General features: G+C 44.3%; 1 protein-coding gene across 3 annotated transcripts in view; it reads right to left on the minus strand.

Moving 5' to 3' along the window:
• Positions 1-25,012, minus strand: part of ELL (elongation factor for RNA polymerase II) — a 214,234-nt gene that overhangs the window by 166,512 nt on the left and 22,710 nt on the right. For all 3 annotated transcript variants that reach the window (XM_069217897.1, XM_069217899.1, XM_069217898.1), the window contains exon 2: positions 7,229-7,276. In XM_069217897.1, coding sequence (XP_069073998.1) covers positions 7,229-7,276 — 48 coding nt within the window. The remainder of the gene's footprint in view (positions 1-7,228; positions 7,277-25,012) is intronic.

A 25,012-nucleotide genomic window follows, 5' to 3' on the forward strand; every position in this document is an offset into this window, starting at 1 on the left:
GTGCCTCCTCCCAAGGGGAGGGGGTCACAATCCTAACCCTATTGGGGGAATCCTCCATCTGCAAGATGGAGGATTTCTAAAAGTTAGAGTCACCTCAGCTCAGGACACCTTAGGGGCTGTCCTGACTGGCCAGTGACTCCTCCTTGTTGCTTTCTTTGTTCCCTCCAGCCTTGCCGCCAAAAGTGGGGGCCGTGGCCGGAGGGGGCGGGCAACTCCAGCAAGCTGGAGTGCCCTGCTGGGCTGTGACAAAGGGGTGAGCCTTTGAGGCTCACCGCCAGGTGTCACAGCTCCTGCCTGGGGGAGGTGTTAGCATCTCCACCCAGTGCAGGCTTTGTTACTGGCCTCAGAGTGACAAAGGCACTCTCCCCATGGGGCCAGCAACATGTCTCTAGTGTGGCAGGCTGCTGGAACTAGTCAGCCTACACAGACAGTCGGTTAAGTTTCAGGGGGCACCTCTAAGGTGCCCTCTGGGGTGTATTTTGCAATAAAATGTACACTGGCATCAGTGTGCATTTATTGTGCTGAGAAGTTTGATACCAAACTTCCCAGTTTTCAGTGTAGCCATTATGGTGCTGTGGAGTTCGTGTTTGACAAACTCCCAGACCATATACTCTTATGGCTACCCTGCACTTACAATGTCTAAGGTTTTGTTTAGACACTGTAGGGGTACCATGCTCATGCACTGGTACCCTCACCTATGGTATAGTGCACCCTGCCTTAGGGCTGTAAGGCCTGCTAGAGGGGTGACTGACCTATACTTGCATAGGCAGGGAGAGGCTGGCATGGCACCCTGAGGGGAGTGCCATGTCGACTTACTCGTTTTGTTCTCACTAGCACACACAAGCTGGCAAGCAGTGTGTCTGTGCTGAGTGAGAGGTCTCCAGGGTGGCATAAGACATGCTGCAGCCCTTAGAGACCTTCCTTGGCATCAGGGCCCTTGGTACTAGAAGTACCAGTTACAAGGGACTTATCTGGATGCCAGGGTCTGCCAATTGTGGATACAAAAGTACAGGTTTAGGGAAAGAACACTGGTGCTGGGGCCTGGTTAGCAGGCCTCAGCACACTTTCAATTGTAAACATAGCATCAGCAAAGGCAAAAAGTCAGGGGGCAACCATGCCAAGGAGGCATTTCCTTACACATTGTATATCATACTACTGTCATGGTGTGATGGTCATGAAGGACAGAAGTGAACCCTGCTACAGGCAAGTCTTGACAGATCCTGCCACTCCTCCACAGATTTCCCTCCCTCAATGGCTTCCTAGGTCACTTGGCTCCCTCTTGTTTGTACTTGAATTCCTCCTCTATCCCTCCCTGGGGTTCAGGAGGGGTGGGAGACACCACCTTCGTTTGGTCATGCTCAATGGCCCTTCCCGCTGATGTGTTTAGAGTAACTCCGTGTGATTTAAATGTGTCAAACACCCTTCCCCCCCCCCTCATTAGGCCCTCCATTTCAACTTAAAGGCACAGTTTCTTTCTTCCGATGCTGAGGGTCTTTTGTTTGACCCAAACATTCATAACACTTCTCTCTGGTGTCAACACCACTCTTTCAGAGGCACTGCCTCCCTCCTGTGCTCCAGATTACCTCAGGCGGTTTGCGACTGGTTCTGAGGACCGGAGCCGTACAGGATCTTTTTGTCACGACCTGTGGAGTTCTTTCAACTTCTGTCCTCCATTGATCACCAAAAATGATTACATGCTTTGTGGCTTGGCCATGGTGCATCCACTGCGATTTTCCTAATGTTTTGTGATGTTGGTGTTCTTTGGTAGACTTTCAATAATTTTTCTTTCTTTTTCTTGACAATTTCTAAGACATCAGATATTTTCCTTTGCATAACTAACTCATGGCATAATTTGCCCACCTCTCTCTTGCTTCGTGGGTCTTCAAAGCAGCCTTCATCCTGACATTCTTTAGGAAATAAATGTTGCTCATGCTGTCTTTTTCCTGCTGCGTTTATCTAAATGGACTGTGCTCTCTGACCCACATGGCTGATTTATCGCTTTTGGAACACTTGGAATACTTGCTTTTTTTTTTTTTTTGCATTTGTGTGCTCCTTTGACATCAAATCAGTAATTCAGTTAAAAATGATTTCTTGCTTCTTTCAAGAAAATGTATTTTGTTTTCAGATTCAAGCCTCTGAGCTGTGCTTCCAGACCCAATGGTGAGGAAAAAAAACTAGAAGATGATGCTCACGTTATAGGGATTCCAGGGTTTATGTCAGACTAAATTCAAAGAGTGACACGGCCTGCCCACAACAACAAAAAAGAAAAAAAAGGACTAAAAGAAGCAATTACAGACCCCGAAGGATGGCAGAACGATGCAGAGCATGTGAATCCTGAAAAGCTTCATGCTGAAAACCACTAAACAGAATCTCAACTATGAGGGAAAGCTCAAAGAAAAGTTCCCTGAAAGAAGGCTGGTTTGTAAGAGAAATGTCACTGATAACTGTATCCAGCCATGTACCATTTAAATAGTAGAGCTCTAACACAAAATTGAGAATGAGGCAAGATAAATGAGCCTGTGCTATCCAGTACACTTGTTCCCATACATAAATCGCTAAAAAACTAAGTGCAATCTAGGGCTCCGTCAACATCTTTAAAAGGAGATCTTAAAAGGATGAGGATCCTACTGGAGACAATGGTACAATGTGGTTTGAGAGCACGTCTGGCATAGTTATTTGTTGCAGAGCCTCTCCGAGACGTAATTAACCTTCAGCTGAAAATGTCATCACCCTTTGACGGCATCAAGGAAGCATATTTATTGGGACAGGGAACATGGCGCCACTGAGTCATTTCTTCCACAGGAGCAGTGTCAAGAAAAGAGTGGAAAAATAGCCCCACAAACTACTGTTTGTTAACTAAGTCATACAATGAGGAAACCCCAATGTCAAGTAGGTAACAGAAGCCAAGCCAAGGGCCTCAACGCTTGTGCTAAAGCCATGGAGGACCAGCAGGAGAGGTGTCAAGTGAAGGGGTATTAAGGACTGGACAAGAGAAAGGTCTTTCCTCTAACCTCTTTGCCACAATAACCTGTTATAGACTAAGGAAGGGCCTGGGAACAGATGAAGCCCAGTGCTGTCCCCTATTTTTCCCCGCTAAGGTTTATTGCCAAAAAATCATTTTCTAGAAAAAAACATCACCAGAGGCTGAAAAGACAACTGTGGGAAAAATAGCATAAGTAAATTACTAAATAGTAGTCCTTATATCCCATAACCAAAAATATACAATGTGGGCCAAATTGTTTCATAATGCTGAATCTTGAAGGGAAAAAAAAAGAAGAAGAGACCAGAGGTCAATGTTGGGGCTCTTCAGATGAGAGGGAAGAATAACTCCCACAACTGGCCCTGGTTTTGGCATTTCAGGAAGCCTTAAACGTGGTGGTGCCACCATCGCCCCTGAACTATGCTGTACCATCAACTGTTCCATCAAGACTGCCACCTTCCCGGATGACTGTAAACACGCAAATGCACACTGCCCCATCTCCCACCGATTTGCACGCTACCTCGTCATCATTCTCAACTCCTCGCTGTCTACGGCCTGCATCACCTCATCCTTGTGCTCCCACACACTCAGTCTGCTCCGGAAGATTTTCAAGTGGATCCCCATCGACATGAGAAGAACAGTCATCCATGGACTCGTCAGCAGCAAACTCGTATACGGCAACGCACTATGCCAGCATTAACAAGAAACTCCAAACAAGACTCCGGAGAATACAGAACGCCTCAGCCAGACTCATCCTAGACACCCCCAGCCACAGCCACATCCCCGCCCACCTGTGAGACCTACACTGGCTGTGCATCAACAAACATCACTTTCAAACTCCTGACACATGCTTACAAGGCCCTACCCAACTTCAGACCTGCCTGCCTCAACCACCTCCTCTCCTACGCACCCTCCAGGCAACTCCACTCTCCTCAACTGGCCCTAGCCACCACCCCTAGGATCTGGAAGAACACAGCTGGAGGAAGATCCTTCTCCTCGCAGACCTAGAGCAAGATGTCACTTCACCTCAGGGAATCCCCCTTGCAGGTTCAGTTCAGGAAGGACCTCCAGACCTGGCTCTTCGGGTGATCTGCACCCCCCCCCCTCCCCCCCAACCACCAACCACCACCAGTACCTTCAGACTGTTTAGTGCTAGGAACTACTGCGGAAATGTGTGCTTTTTTAGGCAAAAAATGTTTCTGCATTTTGATAGTGTTTGTTACAATGGTGAGTGAGTGCCTGGCAGCTCTCACAACAATGTTTTACAAAAGCAATGTCAAAACAAGACCCGCATTGACAAAACTAAAAGACTGACCACCAATGTTGGAACGGTTGGCTGTGCCAAAGCTTGTTTATTTTCACGTTTCCCATAGTCTTGCTGAATCTGGTTGCAGTGATTTTCCATTATGAATATTTTCGAAATACTAGCATGCTTCAACATATTTACTAAATGATGATTCAAAGAAATGGTACCCAACATTTAACAATAATTTAGCAAAACATGGTTTTCGTACTCGTACCGTTAATCGGAGCATTTTATTTTGAAAGCAAAAAATCTTCAATGTTGCTTACAAGTGTCTGCAAACATTTGCATCTAATCAAAGAGCACTCTGGGAGCATCATACATAGTCTCATATTATAAAAATGTTCAACCGTGTGCGTACACATTTTTTTTTTTTTACCTGAACCACTGTCAGTATTGCAGTGTCGGCTTACATTATTTACATTTATTTAGAGTGCTTACCCTAATAATAAAGGTTTTGCATCAATGAACCATAAATACAAGTTTGAATAGCATTAACATATGGACACAAATATTACCTCAACCGCTGACAATTCTCTTCCATGTAAACTGGCAGCCAAAGGGTTTGTGCTGCAGTGGGATTGGGCCTACTTGGCCCTCAGGACAAAATAAATATGTAAACTTGCTGTCCTTGACCGCAAACAATATGTCTGGGCCTTGGGCTACAGAAATTCCACAACCCTATAATGATTTGATTACATCCTATTTATTGGAGATTTTAAGATATTTCTAATTTTCTTGTAAATAGATCTGGCATATAACTTCAATGTCACGCTAATTTGGAAAAAAAAAATGAGAATGTTCTCAATCTAAAAGTCTTTCACGATATTTCACATGAGTAGGGATGTTATACTGGTGTTTCAGAACTTAAGATAGATACCCATTATAGAGTCTCTGGCAAATGGCAATGAAAATTGGCACACTTAAAAAGTAGAAAACATATTGAAGTGCCATACAAATCAAGGTGCTTATTCCTTCAGTCTTGGATACACTTATTTGAAAAATGTTTTTCTGGCTGATATTTAATTCCCTGAGAGGCAATTTATCAAAGGTTTAAAAAAACTTCAGAGACAGATTAGATTAACAGGTAAAGAAATATTTCAAGCATATTTTGTTACTTTTAAGAGTGGTTAAAATCAACACAGATGTAACACACCTGTCACAACACTCTGTAGTAACAGTCTCCCAACATCTAACCAGCCTTCTGTCAAACAACACAAGCAAGTAAAGATCATGATTTACTTAATAGCTTAGTTTTAGATTTAGACTTTGCTTTCCTAGATCTACATGCTGTTCCAGAGATTCCATCAGACCTCTTTAGTATACAAATGTTTTCCTAAAGTTATTAGCAGTCCTTGAAAAATTCAGTACCAGAAAAAACAGATGCCCATTAAAAAAAGGACCAAATACTAGACCCAGAGATATCTGGGAACCTCCGGAGGTGTTTCTCCTCATCCAGCCATCGGATGCTGTGACAGATGCTACCTAGATCCCATGCACTGTCATTCTACCAACATATGACAGCCGCAACCACACAGCACCTTTCAGCATTGCCTGGAGCGGTCCTTTCATGTAGGAGCCTGCGTGTGCAATGGAGCAATGGACATTAAAAACACTAACTATATACCCACCACAGATAAACCCACCTTACTTGTTATACGACACCTGGGCGCACTTGCTGATGTATTTTGTTCGATGGGTGATTTCAGGATGTGGTCTAGTTGATTTAGCAAACACTGTTGATGCGCACTATAGCACAATATGACAATGCACAGGAAATGATTTTCCTATACAAGATGCTTTCCAATGCTATAATCAATGTGAAAATGCCAATAAAGAATCACAGGGGAAAAAAAGGCCCCAACTACAAAATGCCAAAGTTACGAAACAGATATGTGCACACTGTAATTTTCCATTCAGGACATAACATTTAAAAATAGCCAACTGTGAGGCTATCATTTTACATGCCTTCAGACTATTACTACAGCAACCAGTGTGTCCATGAACATCACTGAAAGAACACCAGTCATGCACAAAGCTAAAGTCTACAAACTAAAACCCTTATCCAATACTGTCCTCAAACCTGCAGGGTGTTCCGACTTTCATTACTTCCACTTTGAAGTAATACTGTAAAAGCACAGTTCACCTTAGTGTACCACTGCACAGTTAGCTTATAAACAGCACTTACTATGAGTCACTGCATTGAAGCAGGCTCAAGGGTATGAGTGGAATATTCCATTTGTGTGCCTTATCTGCAGTTTCTGTACTGGCAACTATAAATATACTCTCACGTGGCACCCTTTAACCTATACACTGTCCTGAATATATCTGTTTCAGGTAGTCAATAAAAAGGACCTCTAATTACCAGTGTTACAAATTATCAGGGCCTGCTGTCACTAAGTATTGGTAAGAGGTTTCATATAGCTCAGGTTGAGACGTTCTGTTCAGTTTCCCATCCAAGCTAAAATAATGTTTAACATAACTATGAAACAATCAACATTTACTGTACCCACAGTACCCAGGACAAGCCACTCACTGCTGCACTCCACAACAATTCTAACAGGGTCTCATCATTTAAATCCTATTTTGACTACATCCACAAAGCTAAAAGTGCAACATTTTTGGCAGGTGACGCACTTAAATGCACACACACTTTCTGCATGAGCAGATTTACTCACACAGAAAATAACCTCTACCCAGCACTGTTGCTGTGTAAAGTTCCAGTTATGAGCACAAAGTTCCATGCTCTGAATAAGTAAAGTGAACTCGCAAATGTAAACAAAGGTATCTGTACCTTGAAGCAGGACTGTTAAAAGCAAAAACTGTCAATTCCAGAATCCTTCAAACTGTTAATAGAACTAGCCTACAGACATTCAGTCTCAAGGACTGTAGGAAAACAAAAGGTATTTGTATTTTTTTGATTAATAAGAACAGAAAAACCTTACCCCTTGTGTCCCTTGAAAACAGATTGATGGCTTTTGAACCAGGGGAGCCTAAAAGAAGAAATAAGTAAAAGTACATATTTACACAGCTTAAGTCAATCTTACATTCAATCAGACATTTAATAACTCATTTTTGATCAAAAACCATAAGTGAGCATAAACCACTTTTGTTGGGCAAAAGTTCTTATAAAGCAAGTAAGAATACAAAGATAGGAGAAACAAATTCTAAAAGCACATTAAGTAACACATTCCCACCTCCTCTAACAGTATGAGCGTTGTCCAATCTTTGATCGCTTTTCTGCTAGGAACTTCAAACCGGTTTTACCAATGCCTACTCTTCTTCTTTAACCATGACACAAAGTGAAGCATCTGTTTATGGTGTATTCAGCACGTATTAAAAATAATATTTAAGGAATATTCCAATGACATGATAAAGAAGATCAAAACTCTAGAGCAAGGTTTCTCTGCCTTTTGACTTCTGACGACCCAGACTTAAGTCCCGGAAGTCAGGGACTACAACCTAAGAAATCTTAATGAATTAAACCTCAAAACATTAAACAAAAATATTGAAGCAAGTATCCAAAAAAAAAAAAACACATTTTAATTGAATTTACAAAAAAATAATAATCAAAAACTGAATTTTTATTTCAAAGGTTGAAGCTTTTAAAAATGCATTTTTATTTCTTAAAGTTGCAGCATGTTATCTTGTCTTTTTGTTCCTAATGCATGTTCTCTTGTCTGTGAATTTGGAGCTTTAATTAAGGCACCCAGTCATTGATTATGAACCGTGATTACCTTACTTGAGCTGCTTCATGGAATCCAGCCAAGGATACCATTTTCAATTTTAGCCTCAAAGTGTACATTCCGTTAAATTTGCAGAGCATTTTTAAATTTCTAATTTTACATTTTGTTTTATTAATCAGGCAATACTGTTTAAATATTCTTAACAGTTGCGGGCCCAGAGTAGGCATTGCAGACCGCAGGTAGGTAGCGCAAACCAAGTTTAAAACCATGGCTCTAAAAGCTTTGTCCAGTGGCACCAAGTTAAAGGAGGCTCTTTTAGGCAGTCAAGACTTTATAAGTAACAAACACTTTCACAGCAATGGTGTAGGACCTCCTGGTTTGGCATGGCAAGAATTGGAGAATCTCATCTTCTACTCCATTCCTTGGTCTACTACTATTCTGGGTATGGATAAATATGTGTACTGAAGAGGGGAAGGAAGAAAGAGGAAAACGGATGAAGCGACAATGAGGCTAAACAGGGGAATAGTCTGTATAGACAATCAGAAGCAGACGAAAAGGTACGTAAAAGAGATTAAGTTAGATGGTGTCTGAGGACTGAAATGGAGAAGCTATTTTCCTTACTTGCAGAGCCTAGACAATATTGTTGCACAACAAGACATTTCACTGCTCAGTGTGTCTGAATAACGCCAGAGCTGCCCAAACTAGCAGCAGTATGCTTTTGCTAACTTGTTTGAATGAACTCCAAAACCAGAACAAAAACAAGTTATACTATGCAAGCAACTCATCCTAATGCACAGGTGCGAAAAACGATGTAAGTACTTTGAGACAGAGAAGAGCACAACGCAGTCTTCGGTGATACTCTAGCATGAATAATGCACGATACTCACCATCATGGCAAGAGCTTGTCCTCACTAAGTGGGTAAAGCTATTACCTTAAATATACTGCAAATAAGGATCTATCCTTTCCTGTACTTTTCTTTTTTTTACCAACCAGAGTAAATATAAAGTATGGGTTGCGCGCACCTACAAAATAACGCCAGCTGGTGAGTCAGATTTCTTTTTTCCCCGTTTACCGTTTAGTCATGCTGCACAGAATCAAGGATGTTGTTGCTGCACTGCTAAAGACCATGTGCGAAGGCAATCAGCCTCAAAAGGAAGTCAATCAAGATAGGGCGGCCATTCAGTGGCATCAGCTTGTTAAGTCTGTGCACGTGCCCCGACCCTTGTAAAACAAAAATTACCAATACCTTAGTTTTGAATATATAATGAAAGGCTTCAGTAGCCTGTGCTATTAACTGGCATAATTTGTGCATTCAACAATCAATTTAAAATCCAATACACACATTTCTTTATGGAGTTTTTTTCCCCAGCGGCAGCAAAGCCACACAACCATCGGGAAAGTCCATAGGTTGCACCTTTGGGACAGATTGTATTGGCCTATGCTTTATAGCGACGCTGCAGCAGCATGTCTAAACAGTAAACTTTTTTTTTACTCTGATCAGTAAAGGAAAACAAAAAATATGTATTTTTTGAGGTGCAGTTAGGTGGAAGCAATATTGAGGGCACTGGTGAGGAAGGAAGCAATACAGGTAGGGGTAGATGGGTAAGAGAGGAAACTGAAGAGCAGGAACAGAAGGATGAGAGCTGGAGGGGGGGGAAACGTGCAGCTTTTCAAAGGGAAGCACCCCGTCAGCAAAGCAACACGGGGGAGAGAAGCACACGGCAGCAAGCACAACACACAGAGGGGGTAGGCCGAAGCACGCTGACGAGAGACCGCAATGGCGAGTGTGGAAGAGGAGGAATCAGATGGGGGTGGGGGGGAAGACAGATGAAACACGTGCACTCTCAAAAGGAAACCTACTGAGATTGAAAAGTGAGTAGTGAAAGGATACACGTAATGTGCCCATGCTGTGTATCAAACACAAGATGACGTAGAGCCCACAAAAGCTGACAAAAAGCAAGCCAATAAGTGACCAATCGGTGGACTTTAAGTGCTTTTAAAGTTTCCAATATTTCTTTTCACAATAGAAAGCATACATTGGCTCGTAATAAAATTACAGAGTGCCATATCCTGTGCAAGATTTCCAAGCACCTAGTCTCCAATGGTGGTTTGAAATGGAATCACATGAACACCTTACCACAGGCACTGAAAAGAAAACAGTTTCTGGCCAGACAGGACACCAACTAAAGGCGACCCTTTCACATCAGTATTTTAGATCTTGGCGCATCACGCACCTGATCAGGTTACACTTGGTATTTAAATAGCACTGAGAGCAGTAGGAACGTGTACTTGCAAAGAACGCATTCTACTTTTCTGAACAATCAGAAAACTGTACAATTTCTCAGGATTCCTTGGAACTACTTCAAGACAAGCGCGAGGTCTTTCAGAATAATTTCTACTACAGATCAGGCGAGGTTTTGTTCTTGAGCACAGTGTACACAAATTAGGTATGAACACTTAAAGATTTAGGGCGTGATTACGACCTTGGCAGATGGGATACTCTGTCACAAACGTGACAGATGTCCCGCCCGCCATATTACAAGTTCCATTATATACTATGGAACTTGTGAGTTTCCCAGCCGCCAAATTCATAATCAGTCTCTTAATCATTTGCTCTTAATTCAGAGTTCCATCAGCTTAACACTAAGTGTTTGTGCTCACACAGACGGCACAAGTTGGAAGTCCAGCACACTGAAGGGGAACGATTTTCCCAAATATTACATAATGTGGTCAATGGAGAACAGAATGAGCGGCTTAGGAACTGAGTGCAAATATACTATACTACAAGTAACAATTTGTTAAATAAGCCCATGGTGGTCACACATTTTCAAAGAACTGAGAAACTGAACTCTGGTATGTTCAGTCGGATAGAAATGTTGGATTAACAGTTTGGCCAATCCAAAGCCTGACACATGCGCCCCCGGTACCAAGTGGGACACATTTATTTTTTATACAGGACGAGATTTCTGAATCACCCTGTCAAGTAGATGTTTAATTTTTCACAGCTGTGTACAGCATTTATCACATAATCCACCTAATGCAGCACAAATTTAGATATCAACAAAAACATTTTTCGTTCCTTGCTAAAAAAGTATCTGAAGAGCAGTGAGCTGGCAGGGCATGTGCAAAGGGTAACAGAGTACCTTTAGTTACTGATGGTTGCATTCATGTGTTAAACTAGTACTACTGATGCAAATATTTAGTAGATGGGTTAAAACAAGAAAAAAGTGGCATACAACTTCCACATTAGTCTGCATCGTTTCTTGCTGCATAAATGAGTCAGCCATGTCTCATAGTTTAGTGCTTCCTTGCCTCTGCCTAAAGCATTAACAAGGAAAGCACTATAAACCACAGACGTCAAAGCAGACGTTAAAATGAGTAGAAAACTCAACCTCGCCAGAAAGCCTGGCAACAGATCACAAAGACTTAGGAATACCCAGAATTCCAAGGACAGGAACCCAGATTTATTAAGGTACTTTCAATGGCTCAAAAATGAAAGCTTTCAGCCACTCACGATATTGGCTGTCGTGTCAGCCAGAAGCTGTTCATTGGTTAATTTCACCTTTTTGGATCTACAAGAGGACTTCTAGACGGGATGCATAAATTGCAGGATGCCTTTTGGGTGGGGGGAGAGAGGGGTGGGAGGTGTTCAACACTAATGAAAAAGAAGAAAAAGCAGGAGGCACCTTTTGGGTGCCGTCTTCGGGTCTCTCCTAAACATCACGTCTTTGGTGCAATTATGGCAGTTACCACCATAAAAAAAAAACAGAAAGCACATGAACTAAGAGGGAGACTCCGCATTAGCTCAAAGTCCGACTTGACAACCGATTATTGCTCACGTCATTTCCATCTGCCCATTATAACCCCGGATAACTGATCCACAGGAAAACCACTAAAGAGACGTCTGCTTCAACTAATGCGTTCAATTTTGTACCAGGATGTTTGGAAGAAAATCGTAGCCAAACCGGCTACACAGATAAGCTAGCAAGCATGAGGAAAAAAGATTCTGGAAAAGAATAGACACTTTAAACACAACTGTACAAGTTGCTTTAATTTTTGGCTCACACTGCACCGTGCACTGCTCTCAATACATGGATGTCTAATTTTCCAATTATAAATTCATGGTGCTTGGAAAACAGTTTTTAATTCAAAACTCTTGGATTGTGACACATGGGGTGGAGGGTGACTGTTTTAGGATCCAATGCTCCCGATTTGTTTCAGATGCAGTTACAGATATGTTTTGTGCAGTTTGTGGGTCAATGAACAGGGAAATAAGGAAAAATTAAACTTCCCGATCCAAAACATGAACAAGTTAAAACCTGTTTTAAACCAACATGGACATTGTAAACCCAGCTTGGGGCACCCAGATCCAAATACCAAGCCAGAAACGCATTTATGTGGGGTGAGTGTCACACCCCAAACACCCCCGGTGAATTGCAGAGAGCCTGGAAGGCAATCGGTAATCCCAGTGGCAGATGGACAGACATCCTTTGGCACAGTGAGTGAAATACATGCCCCCCCGAACACAGTAAAAAAGCATTATCATACTTGTATTATTATTATTCCATACTCCTAATCATGCCACCTTGCTTTTCTTAGGGTGGTGACGGTAATGGACATGTTGGCAGTATTCAAAGTGGCAGTCTGTGGTATGGAATAGACAGTCTGATGAGTGGCAGTGATGGAAATCTAGTGGACGAACGAGTTACTTACCTTCGGTAACGACTTTTCTGGTGGATACATTAGCTACCTGTGGATTCCTCACCTAATGAATACTCCCATGGCGCCAGCATTCGACGGAAATCTTCTTCCTAGTCTCTGCACGTCGACGAGGACGTCATTCTAGCCCACGCGACGCCGTCTGACGTCATACAGGCAATAAGAGGTCCTCGACGACGTGCCGACGTCAGTACCAACATTTTTTACGTGCATGAGAACAACCACCCAATGCAATGAAAGAGCAAGGCAACATCCCATAACCTTGTAAAATACACAATATTGCAATGAATAGCTGTAAATTTAATATAACGAACAAATATATGCAAATCATGTATGTACACAAAGATATATATACACAGATAATATATATATATATATATATATATATACACACAGATAATATACACACGTATCCATATATACAACGTCTATTGCAACCTTGAAGACCAAGAGGAGCGCACTCAAGGATTACTTGGTAAGACCAGAAAGGTAACGGGGAGGCGGGTGGGACCGTGAGGAATCCACAGGTAGCTAATGTATCCACCAGAAAAGTCGTTACCGAAGGTAAGTAACTCGTTCTTCTGATGGATACAACTACCTGTGGATTCCTCACCTAATGAATACAGTCCCAAAGCAGTACCACGCCCGGTGGCGGGTGCCTAAATGGTCAAACCAAGAAATCCTGCAGCACTGACCGTGCAAAATGGCCGTCCCTTCTGACCTCAGAGTCCAAACAGTAATGTTTCGCAAAAGTGTGAAGGGACGACCAAGTTGCAGCCTTGCAGATGTCAACCACAGGAACACCCCTGGCCAAGGCCGAAGTGGCCGACTTAGCTCTGGTGGAATGAGCTCTAATGCCCTCAGGAGGGTCCTTCTTTGCCAAAGAGTAACAGATTTTAATGCAAAGAACCACCCAACTGGAGAGTGTTCTCTTGTGGACTGCCTTTCCTCTCCTCTTGCCCACGTACCAGATGAACAGCTGATCCTCCAGCCTGAAATCCTTTGTTCTATCAATAAAGAAGCTCAACGCCCTCTTTGGGTCCAGACGGTGCAGTCTTTCTTCCTCTTTAGAAGGATGAGGCGGAGGATAGAACGTGGACAAAGTAATTGTCTGAGCCAAATGGAAGGGTGAAACAACCTTCGGGAGGAAAGCAGCCTTGGTCCTCAACACCACCTTATCCCCATAAAAAGTTGTATAAGGGGGCTTTACTGATAAGGCCTGCAACTCACTCACTCTCCTTGCAGATGTTATCGCTACCAGGAAAATTGTTTTTATAACCAAATACCTTAAGGGGCAAGAATGCATAGGCTCAAAAGGGGACCCCATAAGGAAAGTCAGGACCAAGGACAAATCCCATTGCGGCATAACGAATGGTTTTGGAGGATATTTATTTAGAAGACCTTTCAAGAATCTGATAACAATAGGGGATTTAAATAACGATGGTTGGTCTGGAAGACAAATGAAGGCTGACAAGGCCGACAAATAACCCTTAATGGTAGCCACTGCACAACCTTTCTGCGCTAGAGAGAGAGCAAAAGACAAAACGTCCGATAGATGAGCATGTAAGGGATCAATCTGCCTCTCTCCACACCACGCAACAAATTTAGACCACCTATTAGCGTAGATAGATTTAGTGGAGTGTCGCCTGGCCGCTAATATAACATCCACTACATCAGGCGGGAGAGAGAAGGAACTCAGGTTGCCCCGTTCAATCTCCAGGCATGTAGGTGCAGACTCTGGAGGTTGGGGTGTAAAACCTGCCCCTGCGACTGCGAGAGGAGGTCTGCCCTGAAAGGGAGACGGAGCGGAGGGCACATTGAGAGTTGGAGAAGGTCGGAGTACCACACCCTCCTTGGCCAATCCGGAGCTATTAAGATGACTAGCGCCCGGTCTTGGCGAATCTTCCTCAATACTCGAGGAATCAAGGGTATGGGAGGAAACGCGTAAAGCAACTGGCCGCACCAGGTTATTTGAAACGCGTCCCCTAACGCTCCCTGCATCGGATACTGGAGGCTGCAGAATAACGGACAATGCGCGTTCTCCCGAGTGGCAAACAGATCTATCCGAGGAAACCCCCACATCTGGAAGATTAAACGGACTTGATCTGGATGGAGACGCCACTCGTGGTCGGCCGAGAATTGGCGACTGAGACTGTCCGCACGTACATTCAAGACCCCGGCCAGATGATTTGCTACCAAGCAAATCTGATGGTCCTTTGCCCAAGACCATAGTCGAAGAGCTTCTCTGCAGAGAAGGTACGACCCTTCTCCTCCCTGTTTGTTTATGTACCACATCGTGGTAGTATTGTCCGTCAGGACCTGTACCGACTGACCATGAAGGGAAGGGAGGAAGGCCTTGAGAGCCAGACGTACAGCCCGTAACTCTAACAGATTGATATGAAACATCTGCTCCTCTGGAGACCAAAGGCCTTTGATCTCCAGATCCCCCAGATGAGCTCCCCACCCTAGAGTGGAAGCATCCGTTATGACCGTGGCCACTGGTGGCGACTGCGCGAACGGCTTTCCTTGTGAAAGATTGTTGCTCGCAATCCACCACTTCAAGTCCACAGCAGCATCTCTGGAGATCTTGACAGCACCTTCTAGATCTCCTTTGTGTTGAGACCACTGCCTTCGGAGGCACCACTGAAGAGCCCTCATGTGCCAGCTAGCATGCGTGACCAACAGAATGCAGGAGGCAAACAGACCGAGCAGACGAAGGACCTTGAGGACTGGAACTACCGCTCCATTTCGAAACATTGGAACCAATTCCTGAATATCTTGAATCCGCTGAGGCGGAGGAAAGGCTCGACTCAATGTTGTATCCAGTACTGCCCCTATGAACAGGAGGCGCTGAGAGGGCTCCAGGTGAGATTTGGGCTCGTTCACCGAAAAACCCAGGTCGAACAACAACTGAGTCGTTGACTGCAGATGATGCGACACAAGCTCCGGCGACTTGGCTTTGATCAACCAGTCGTCCAAGTAAGGGAATACTGCTATCCCCTTCCTTCTGAGCTCTGCCGCAACCACCGACATCACCTTCGTGAAGACTCGAGGTGCTGAAGTAAGACCAAACGGAAGGACCGCAAACTGATAGTGCTGCGATCCCACCATAAACCGGAGATACTTCCTGTGTGACTTGAGTATCGGGATATGAAAGTAAGCATCCTGCAAGTCGACAGACACCATCCAATCTTCCTTGTTCAACGCCCAAAGCACCTGAGCTAGGGTCAGCATCTTGAACTTTTCCTGTTTGAGGAACCAATTCAAGATCCTCAGGTCCAGGATTGGTCTCAACCGACCATCCTTCTTGGGAATCAGGAAATACCTTGAGTAACAACCTCGACCCCTTTCCTGCTCTGGGACCAACTCTACCGCGCCCTTTGAAAGGAGGACTTGTACCTCCTGTTCTAGCAACAGGAGGTGTTCTTCTGAACAATAAGATGGGCGGGGCGGGATGAGGGGCGGGAACTCCCGAAAGGGAAGGGTGTAGCCTTTTCCCACAATACTGAGAACCCAAGTGTCTGTTGTAATAGTCTTCCACTTGCGGAGAAAATGCTGTAATCTTCCCCCTACAGGAGAGGAGTGAGTGGGAAATGGTGGAAGCCTAAGGCTGCTTTCCCTGCTGCACCCCTCCAGAGGACGAGGAAGAGGCAGAGTGCTGCTGAGAGGCTCCTCTGGTGCGGGCCCTCCCTCTCCCTCTAAAAGATCTATAGGGTTGGGAAGAGGCAGGTTGCTGGAATCTCCCCCGAAAGGAAGAGGAGGAAGAGCCACGCCCAAATCCCCGAAACCTCCTGAAAATCCTGGAAGAGGCAGAGGAAGAAGGAGCTTGGAGTCCTAGTGATTTGGCTGTGGCCCTGCTCTCCTTAAAACGTTCCAAGGCCGAATCTGCCTTGGCGCCAAACAGCTTGTCCCCATCAAAAGGGAGATCCAATAGGGTTGACTGCGCATCTGCAGAAAACCCCGAATTACGGAGCCAGGCCTGTCTCCTTGCCACCACAGTCGTGCCCATTGCTCTGGCCACCGAGTCGGTCGTATCCAGCCCAGCCTGAATAATCTGGGTCGCAGCAGCCTGGGCATCTGAAACAACATCCAAAAGACCCTGGGGAAGCTCCGTAAATGATGAGGAAATGTCCTCCATAAGAGCATGAACATATCTCCCCAGGATACAAGTTGCGTTGGTGGCCTTCAACGCCAGACTGCAGGACGAAAAGATTTTCTTGGACTGCGCATCCAGTTTCTTCGAGTCTCTGTCCCCAGGCACCGTCGGGAAAGAACCAGGCGCTGATTTGGATGAACAGGAGGCCTGCACCACCAAGCTCTCCGGTGTAGGGTGCCTAGAAAGAAAGCCAGGGTCAGTTGGTGCAGCTCGATACCTCCTGGCTACGGCTCTATGAACCGCTGGGGAAGATACTGGTCTCTTCCACACCTCTAGCACCGGATCCAGCAATGCGTCATTAAAGGGCAATAGAGGCTCTGCCGCAGCTGAGGCCGGATGAAGCACCTCTGTCAGAAGGTTCTGTTTTGTCTCTGCCACCGGCAAAGGCAGGTCCAGAAAACTAGCTGCCTTCCGTACCACTGCGTGACAGGAAGCAGCCTCCTCCGTGTAGTCCCCTGGAGACGAAAGATCCGACTCAGGGGAAGTGTCCAGCCCACTGGCTGTATCTAGACCATGCAGTCCATCAACCGAGTCCTCTAGTTCTTCTTCCAGGACTCGTTGGTACTCCTGCTCCTCTAATAAACGGAGAGCACGTCTCCTCGAATGAAGCCTCTGCTCGATACGCGGAGTCGACAATGCCTCCGCCGAAGATCGGCGCCGATCTTCAGAAGCCACCGACGCCGCGTCCGGCGCCACAGGTAACTTCGGCGCCGATGAAAGAGCACTCGGAGCGGATGGACCCACCGGAGTCACAGGACGAAATCCCGACGTCGACGGGATGGAAATCTCCGGGGCCAATCCCTCCGAAGCCACCGGAGCGGCCACCGGCGCCGAGCCCACGTTCCCAAAAGGGAGAAAGGGCATAAAGGGTGCCGGCCGTAGAGGCGCAGGATCACCCAATGAAAAGGCCAAAGGGCCAGCCGGAGCACCCCCTGGAGCCATCTGTTGGAAGATGGTATACATCGCATTTAGGAATGCGGTACTATCGGCTCCAGGGGTGGGAAAAGCCGGATACTGGGGTGCCTGTATCGAAGGCGACCCCGACGCCGGCCTCGACGTCTGCGACGCCGGGGACAACACCAGAGGCTGCACCACTTCCATCACCGACGCCTGTCCAGGTGAAGTCGGTGACGCCGGAGAGGGCAACGGCGTCGATGGATGCGGCGTGACCGTGGGACTGACCTCCCAAGTCCTCCGGCGCCGATCCGAAGACCTGGAACGAGTCTCCTTGCTCGAATGGCGCCGTGATTCTCTACGGCGCCGGGAGTCTCGATGACGCTGATGCCTTGGCGAAGAAGACTTCTTATGATGTTTTTCTTTCTTCGACTTCGCCATAAACAACTTCGCCTCACGTTCCTTGAGGGCCTTTGGATTCATGTGCTGACATGAATCGCAAGTCGAGACGTCGTGGTCGGAGCTTAAACACCAAAGACAGTCGGAGTAAGGATCCGTAACTGACATCTTGCCCCCACACTCACGACAAGGCTTAAAACCCGACTTTCTCTGCGACATTATTACTGCAGCGACGGACTACGCAGCAAAAAATACTCTGTAACCACGAAAGTAACAGTTGCTCCCTCGAAGATAACCGTTTCGAATGCACGGAAAAAAGGGGACTGACGTCGGCACGTCGTCGAGGACCTCTTATTGCCTGTATGACGTCAGACGGCGTCGCGTGGGCTAGAGTGACGTCCTCGTCGACGTGCAGAGACTAGGAAGAAGATTTCCGTCGAATGCTGGCGCCATGGGAGTATTCATTAGGTGAGGAATCCACAGGTAGTTGTATCCATCAGAAATATACATATTATATTACCCACAGCAGAATATAAAAGTGGATGCCATTTCATCTGGAAGATGAACTAGTCAGGACATATGTTTGCAGTGCGGCTACTTCATTTTTTCCATGTTAGAGGTTTCGCTATTCCTTGAACTGCGTGTGGCATTTCATAAAGGAATAGGCTAAACTACAACAACTGTTTATAGGGAGCGAAAACTGAAGAAGCATAACAGTCTTTGACAATATGGCAGATTGTAAATTAGGAGATTTCTCAATGGGGTCACTCTTAACCTACCCCCCCAATCCACTACTAAACAGCCTATACACCAACTCTGACACTTTGCCTGATTATACAAATGAAGAAAAGGAAATTGTCTCACAATATTAGGCTTATGACACTGCAATTTTGTTAGCGGATGATAAAAACTACATCTCTGGCCTAACTTGACTGTAAAGGGTTTTGTTAGACTAGACAGTGTTTGGTGCGGTCTACCCCCAAACTTTGTGCCTTCTCCCTTCTCGTTTGCTGAAATCCACTTTGTTGTCCTTAGGACTGCTAACCAGTGCTAAACTGCTTGTGTGCAACTCCTTAAAACATGGTAAAATTGTCTTACTGCTCATTGAAACTTCTAATTTACTTTCAAGACCCTAGTAAAGTGGTACTACATATACCTAGGGCCTGTAAATTAAACGCTGCTGGTGGGCATGAAGCACTTATTGTCCAATTCACTTAGGCAGCCCTTTAAAACAGCCTAGGCCTGCTACTGACGTTTGTGCACAGTTTAAACTGCCAATTCGACCTGGTAAAATAAGCATTTTGCAACGTCTAAACTTCTCTTTGAAATACATAGAGGTCACTCCTAAAGAAGGTCCTAAACAGCCCACGTCACAGGGTGTATTGTATTCAAGTTTTACATATCCTAGTAATGAAAAACTACTGCAATTCACTTTTCAAACATTCTGAAGCCTACTTCTTCCAAAGAAAATCATTGGGTTAACTTATTACATTTAATAATTCATACCTTTCAATTGGACGTGGTGGGAATGTTATGGTTGGTGTCTATGAAATTGTAAGATAAAACTCTCTCTAATATTAAAGTTGGATTTTATCTCACTATTGTTAAAACACCCTTTTTAGAAAGCTGGCATTTTCTTGTCCTAACCATTTGGTGCCTGCAGCCTGTGTCACACGACTGGGTGTAGCTGGCCTTTGTGCATTCCTCCCAGAAAATGAGAAAAGGGGGGGGGGGGGGGGGGGGGGTGGAGAGAACTAGTAGATGGCACAAAGATTGGGCGGAGCAGTTCCCTAATCCACTTACATTTCAAAGGTCTGCCTCACGCACACTCACAAAGAACCTGACACCAGCCTTTTTTCATCCTTGACCGCTTGGAGCAAGGAAGGACATTTTCAGAACCAGGAATGTGTTGACAGGGGGGGTTGGGGCTAAGAGTGTCTAGAGGTTTCTCTCACTTCAAAAGCTGGCACCAAATATAAATACTGGACCTTCAGACCAACGCTTCAGTTCACCTGTGGAAGACATTTAGAAAGACTGCCTTGTATTGCAGAGAACTGCCCTGCTGCTTGAAGCCTGCCTTGCTGCTTGAACCCAGGACTACCAAGGGCAAGTTGGCTGGTCTCCTGTTCCGAGCACCAGAGACACAACAAGCTTCAACAACTTTGAACCCAGCACCTGCCTTAAATTAGTCTTGACCCTCCACCAGTATCTTACACCCCCCACCCCAAAGTGATGCCAACCGTTCCTGGACCCTATGCTGGTTGTTAAAAGGTGTTTTACCAGCCTAACCCTAAAACTTGAGACTTAAATGTTTCCATCAAAAAGTGGCCTGAGACTCAACAAGAGATCAGTACCTACCTCCTCGTCGATCCCCTTGGGGTGCATCACAGGTCAGCGTTACTTTGCTGTACCTCCTGCTATGTTCTCCTTTGCAGCAGCAAAACTTGTTTACCAGCTCTTCTCAGAAGGGGTATTAAGCCTCGTGGAAGCCTCGGCCGCTGAAGACTGAAGCTTTGTCCAGCTGGAGATTTTGGCCTTCCAAAAATTGACCAAGACAAAGTAGAATTTTTTTTTTCACCATGGCTTCCTCCAGCAGCTCTGACAATGCCCCCTCCTTGTCAGGAACTTTTCTTCAAAATTTCTTCCAAGTCCGAAAGGAAGCCAAGACCAGGCCCAATCCTCCTTGTGTATCTGAAACATTCTTCATACCGGTTGGCTATAACTCTAAACTACACTTTAGCCCACGAATGGTGCTCTGATCTTTTAGCGGCTATATTTCACTAAAAATTTTAAAAATTCATAACTATGGTTCAATATTCAACCATCACTCTTCAAACACTGCCTAACCTCTCAATGGAACCAAGGTCTGCTTTCCTCTATTCCACGTTCTTTTCAACCACAGTGTTAGAGAGTGACGGACTGGTCCAGTCACGTGACTGTACTTCATCACATAGGGACATCCCATCATGTCCACCCACCCAGTTTAGCCGGGTTACATGCACCTTCCTGCAGCATCTTACCTGTTTAGGCATTTTAGCACAAAGGATACTGCAGTCTTTTTCCTTCCCTGACTAATCATCTGCCCTCAAGTCAAACTCAAATACTTCCTTCCACAGGTACCTGTGTCATGTTTGGTCTTACTCGTCCTAATTTTGGGCGAACCCACAGCCCTATCACATCAGGGCAGCTTTCATATACACAGTAGTACATCAAAGGCTTGACTGACATTTTTAGAGTGTGCTCATTTACCAATGTAGGCTCCTTGGCTCTAAGGAACGAATAAACATGATTAAAGCTAATTAAAGATCACTTTCGGAGATGGAATCCAAGACAGCAAAGAGCACGATCAACAAAAAAGGATTATTTAAAAGAGGAAAGTGACAGTAGCAGATATAAGGTGTAATGAAGACCTCTCACTTGGGAAGGAGATAATTTTTTGCATTATAAATGATTTTGTGATTTAGCCAGAGCACTTTGAAAAGGACTCTGTTTAACAAGGCTACGATCTCAAGGGGCTCGAAAAAGAAACCTCCCCATAACACCACAAAAAACAAAATTGGCAAATTTGTTGGGTGCTGCCTTTTGCTTTGTCCATGCTGTAAGAGGGGTATGCAAATGCAACGACGTGGCCACACTTGCCAGTTGCAGGTGTTTTCCTGCAAGCACACAACTACAGAATAATGCTCGAATATTTTTCTTGCTTATTTACTAAGTTAAAGTGGAGAAAATAACTATTAGTGAAGAAAAAAAAAATTAAATGCACAAAAGCTTTTTTTTTTTTTTAACTTTAAATCTAGGTGTGGGGCAGAAGCAGCATACGAGGACCAGTAACACGGACTACAGCGAGAGCGCAGCACATCTGATTGAGAAAGTGAAGCATGCAGGGGTAATTGTTTTTGGGAGGAAGCAGCGGACACAGGACAGTGCGTAAAAGTGTGCAGTGGAGAATACAACTCAAATGGGAGTCAAAGTCGCCTAAAGTAAACTTACAGTGGGCCTCAACGTCACCATAAGTTTGGTAAGAATTAAATATGTCTTTCATAACCAGACAGCTTCTGTTGTGATGAAGGAAAGACAAAGGTAAGAAATAAAAGACATATCGGTAAACAGAATAAACAACGTGATTAATTCGTCAGAAAACATTAGGGGAACGCATGGAAAAGTGAGCTTTCTAAAAGACAAAAACTACACATGCCAAGCTCTGCATTCCTTTCCTCGCTAATGAGGAAAGAGGTACAGCTCCCATAACAGGCTGGCCCAGTCTTTCAAAAGGATATGTAGATCATCTACTGCCTGTAGTCCAGAGTTAAATGCTCAAAAAAAGCAGAGTGGGTGGGGTGGTGTGCAGATTGCCTCGGGAAATCATTTGCAGTGTGACAGATGCCCCCAAATCTGGCACCCCTGGGTCTGCACTGGATAATTCTGAAGAAAAGACCCTGCAAACTTCTCCCTTACGCACAGTACTGAGCCTCCAGTGATAAAAAAAAACAAATTGGTTTTTTTCCCAACAAGGGACTTTCCAGTCAATATAGTTGTTTTTATAGTGGGTTAAGGTTTTTTTTTTTTTTTTTTTTGGAGGGGACGGGGTTCAGTTATGGATGTAGTGAAATAATATTGGTCCCCTCATTTGTACAATTATAAAAATTTAAGAAAACAGCTTAAAAAGCAGACACCCTCGCACTAAGATGTTTCCTTCTTTAAATAATTGTGAAACAAGAGTCTGCAAACGTACTATGCAGGCAAAGACATGTTTGGGTGTGGTGGCAGATCTTTAGCCATGCAGCATATTAAACCTTTATCAGAAATAAACTGTATTTGTGCATACCTTCATATGCTTGGCATTAGACTGTAATGGTCAGAACATCCCCTAGAGCACCACAACAAAAACAGCATTTGGAAGAAACTGTCATGGAACCATATAGTCAGCCCCTAGAGGTCATAACCACATGAAAAGAGAAAGGCAGAGAGTTTTGTAGTGTAACCATATATTCAGCCCCTAGGGGACATAGCGTATTACACATATTCAGGCCTGCTAGAATATTATTACTAACAAGGCCCTTAGAACACACACTTCTCCCAGATGTAAAGCAAAAGCTCGATCCATGTGAGAGCTTAAAAATATATGACTGGTGGGAGAGGTTATGACTTTGGGGCCCACAACCTTGTGTAGGGACCCAGAAGATGAGAAAGAAAGAGTATGTCGTGCTGAAAGTTTTGGTAGTGGTCTCACTGTCCCATGACCACCACAGGAAAGCATTATGAGGTGAGTTTCCCGTGCAGTTAATATTGTAGTATCCGCTCCCCCGCTGTGCCGGGGAGAGCCGCGTTGATTGTTTCCCTTGAGTTTTTTTTTTTTTTTTTTTTGAAAGGCGCCAGTTTGTATATTTTTCAACTGCTAAACTTGGGAAGAATTTAGGAATGGGGCAGCAAATTTAACCTGTGGTCATGTAAAGCGCTCCAATCTTACGGTCGAGTTCGGCTATATAAAACTGCAAGAATAAATAAAGAATTCCCCTCCGGCTTGCAGCTTTTGTCGGGTGCAGACACTGCAAAGAAACAGAAAGATGCTAGCAGAAGAAACAACATATCGCCACAAGCACAAAGAAAGGCAAAAGAGAAAAAGTAGTGCACCGACACGAAGGTATATGGCCAATGGTGAAATAATCCATGTAACAGGGTCAGTCTCCAAGGCGGTAACAAAACAGCCTCAAGGTGGGGCAAACAAAGAATTTACCTAACAGACCAAAGAAATTTCGAAAGGCAGGCCAAGGAACGAATTAGAGTGATGAGCCTGTAATAGGCGTAGTGAAAGCCCACAGAAGTAGATGACAGCATGTGGGGAGACAGCTCATGCGAGCTGCCTAGACTCAACCTAAAAAGGCACAATGAACACCTCGGAGTCAAAAAAGTCAAAGTTGGTTAAAGATTCCTGACTGACAGATCAAAATTTAAAAGCCCTATGAGAAATAGAAATGTATCTATAGTATAACCAAACTGTGAAAAAACTTGAAAGATTTTCAAGATTGCACCCTAATCAGGTAATGCATGTCAAATATACTTCAGGATTTACAAGCTTGCATTGTGCTGGGGCACATGAGGACATCAACAAAAACCTCTAGAGGGACAAATCTAAAACACTTTAAATCAATTGAGCCAATTGATATGCTCCACTTATCAACTAATTCTTTCAAATGTATTCCAATCACCACAATCGTCCTCTTACACCAGTAAACTTAAGTGTCCATGAACATACTTTATCCTCACTCACCATGCCACTAGGCAACAAGCATCCCTTACACTTCTTCTCCCAATCAAGCGCGGTCCCACCTATGCTTCGTACTACGTGCCAGATTGCACCAGCAAGCTTTATCCACTTTCATTAGCGCATACTCTGTTACTGCTAAAGTTTCTACCTATCCAAAGAAGGATAAGTCAAAGAAAAAAAAATAATGTCTATGCCAACCAGAAAATTAAAATACTATATGCATCAAGGAAGAAATACCAACCCTCACCCACGTTCTATTTAAGTTCCTCAAAAGACATGGCAGCCTCTCAAGAAATGCAAAAAATGAATCTATTAAATCGAGTAACAAAATCTTTAAATCACCATAATGCACCAGTATAATATATATATTTTTTAAATATATATAAATGTTTAAATTATATTTACAGCTGCTGTAACAAACATATAGAGATTTGCAACTTGATCAAGGCAAAATAATGCAACAAGTGACCCAAGTTTAAAACAACTGTGGTGGTTTCTTTGAAAATGTTGTGGTGAAGAGTATATCAGTCCGCCATTTCCCAAACACTTAATGTTTTGAACATTTTCTTGAAGAGCCACTGCCTTATGTCTGACAGGAGTCACTTAAAA

This window comes from Pleurodeles waltl, chromosome 12 (genome assembly GCF_031143425.1).
Source record: "Pleurodeles waltl isolate 20211129_DDA chromosome 12, aPleWal1.hap1.20221129, whole genome shotgun sequence".
Taxonomy (NCBI): domain Eukaryota; kingdom Metazoa; phylum Chordata; class Amphibia; order Caudata; family Salamandridae; genus Pleurodeles; species Pleurodeles waltl.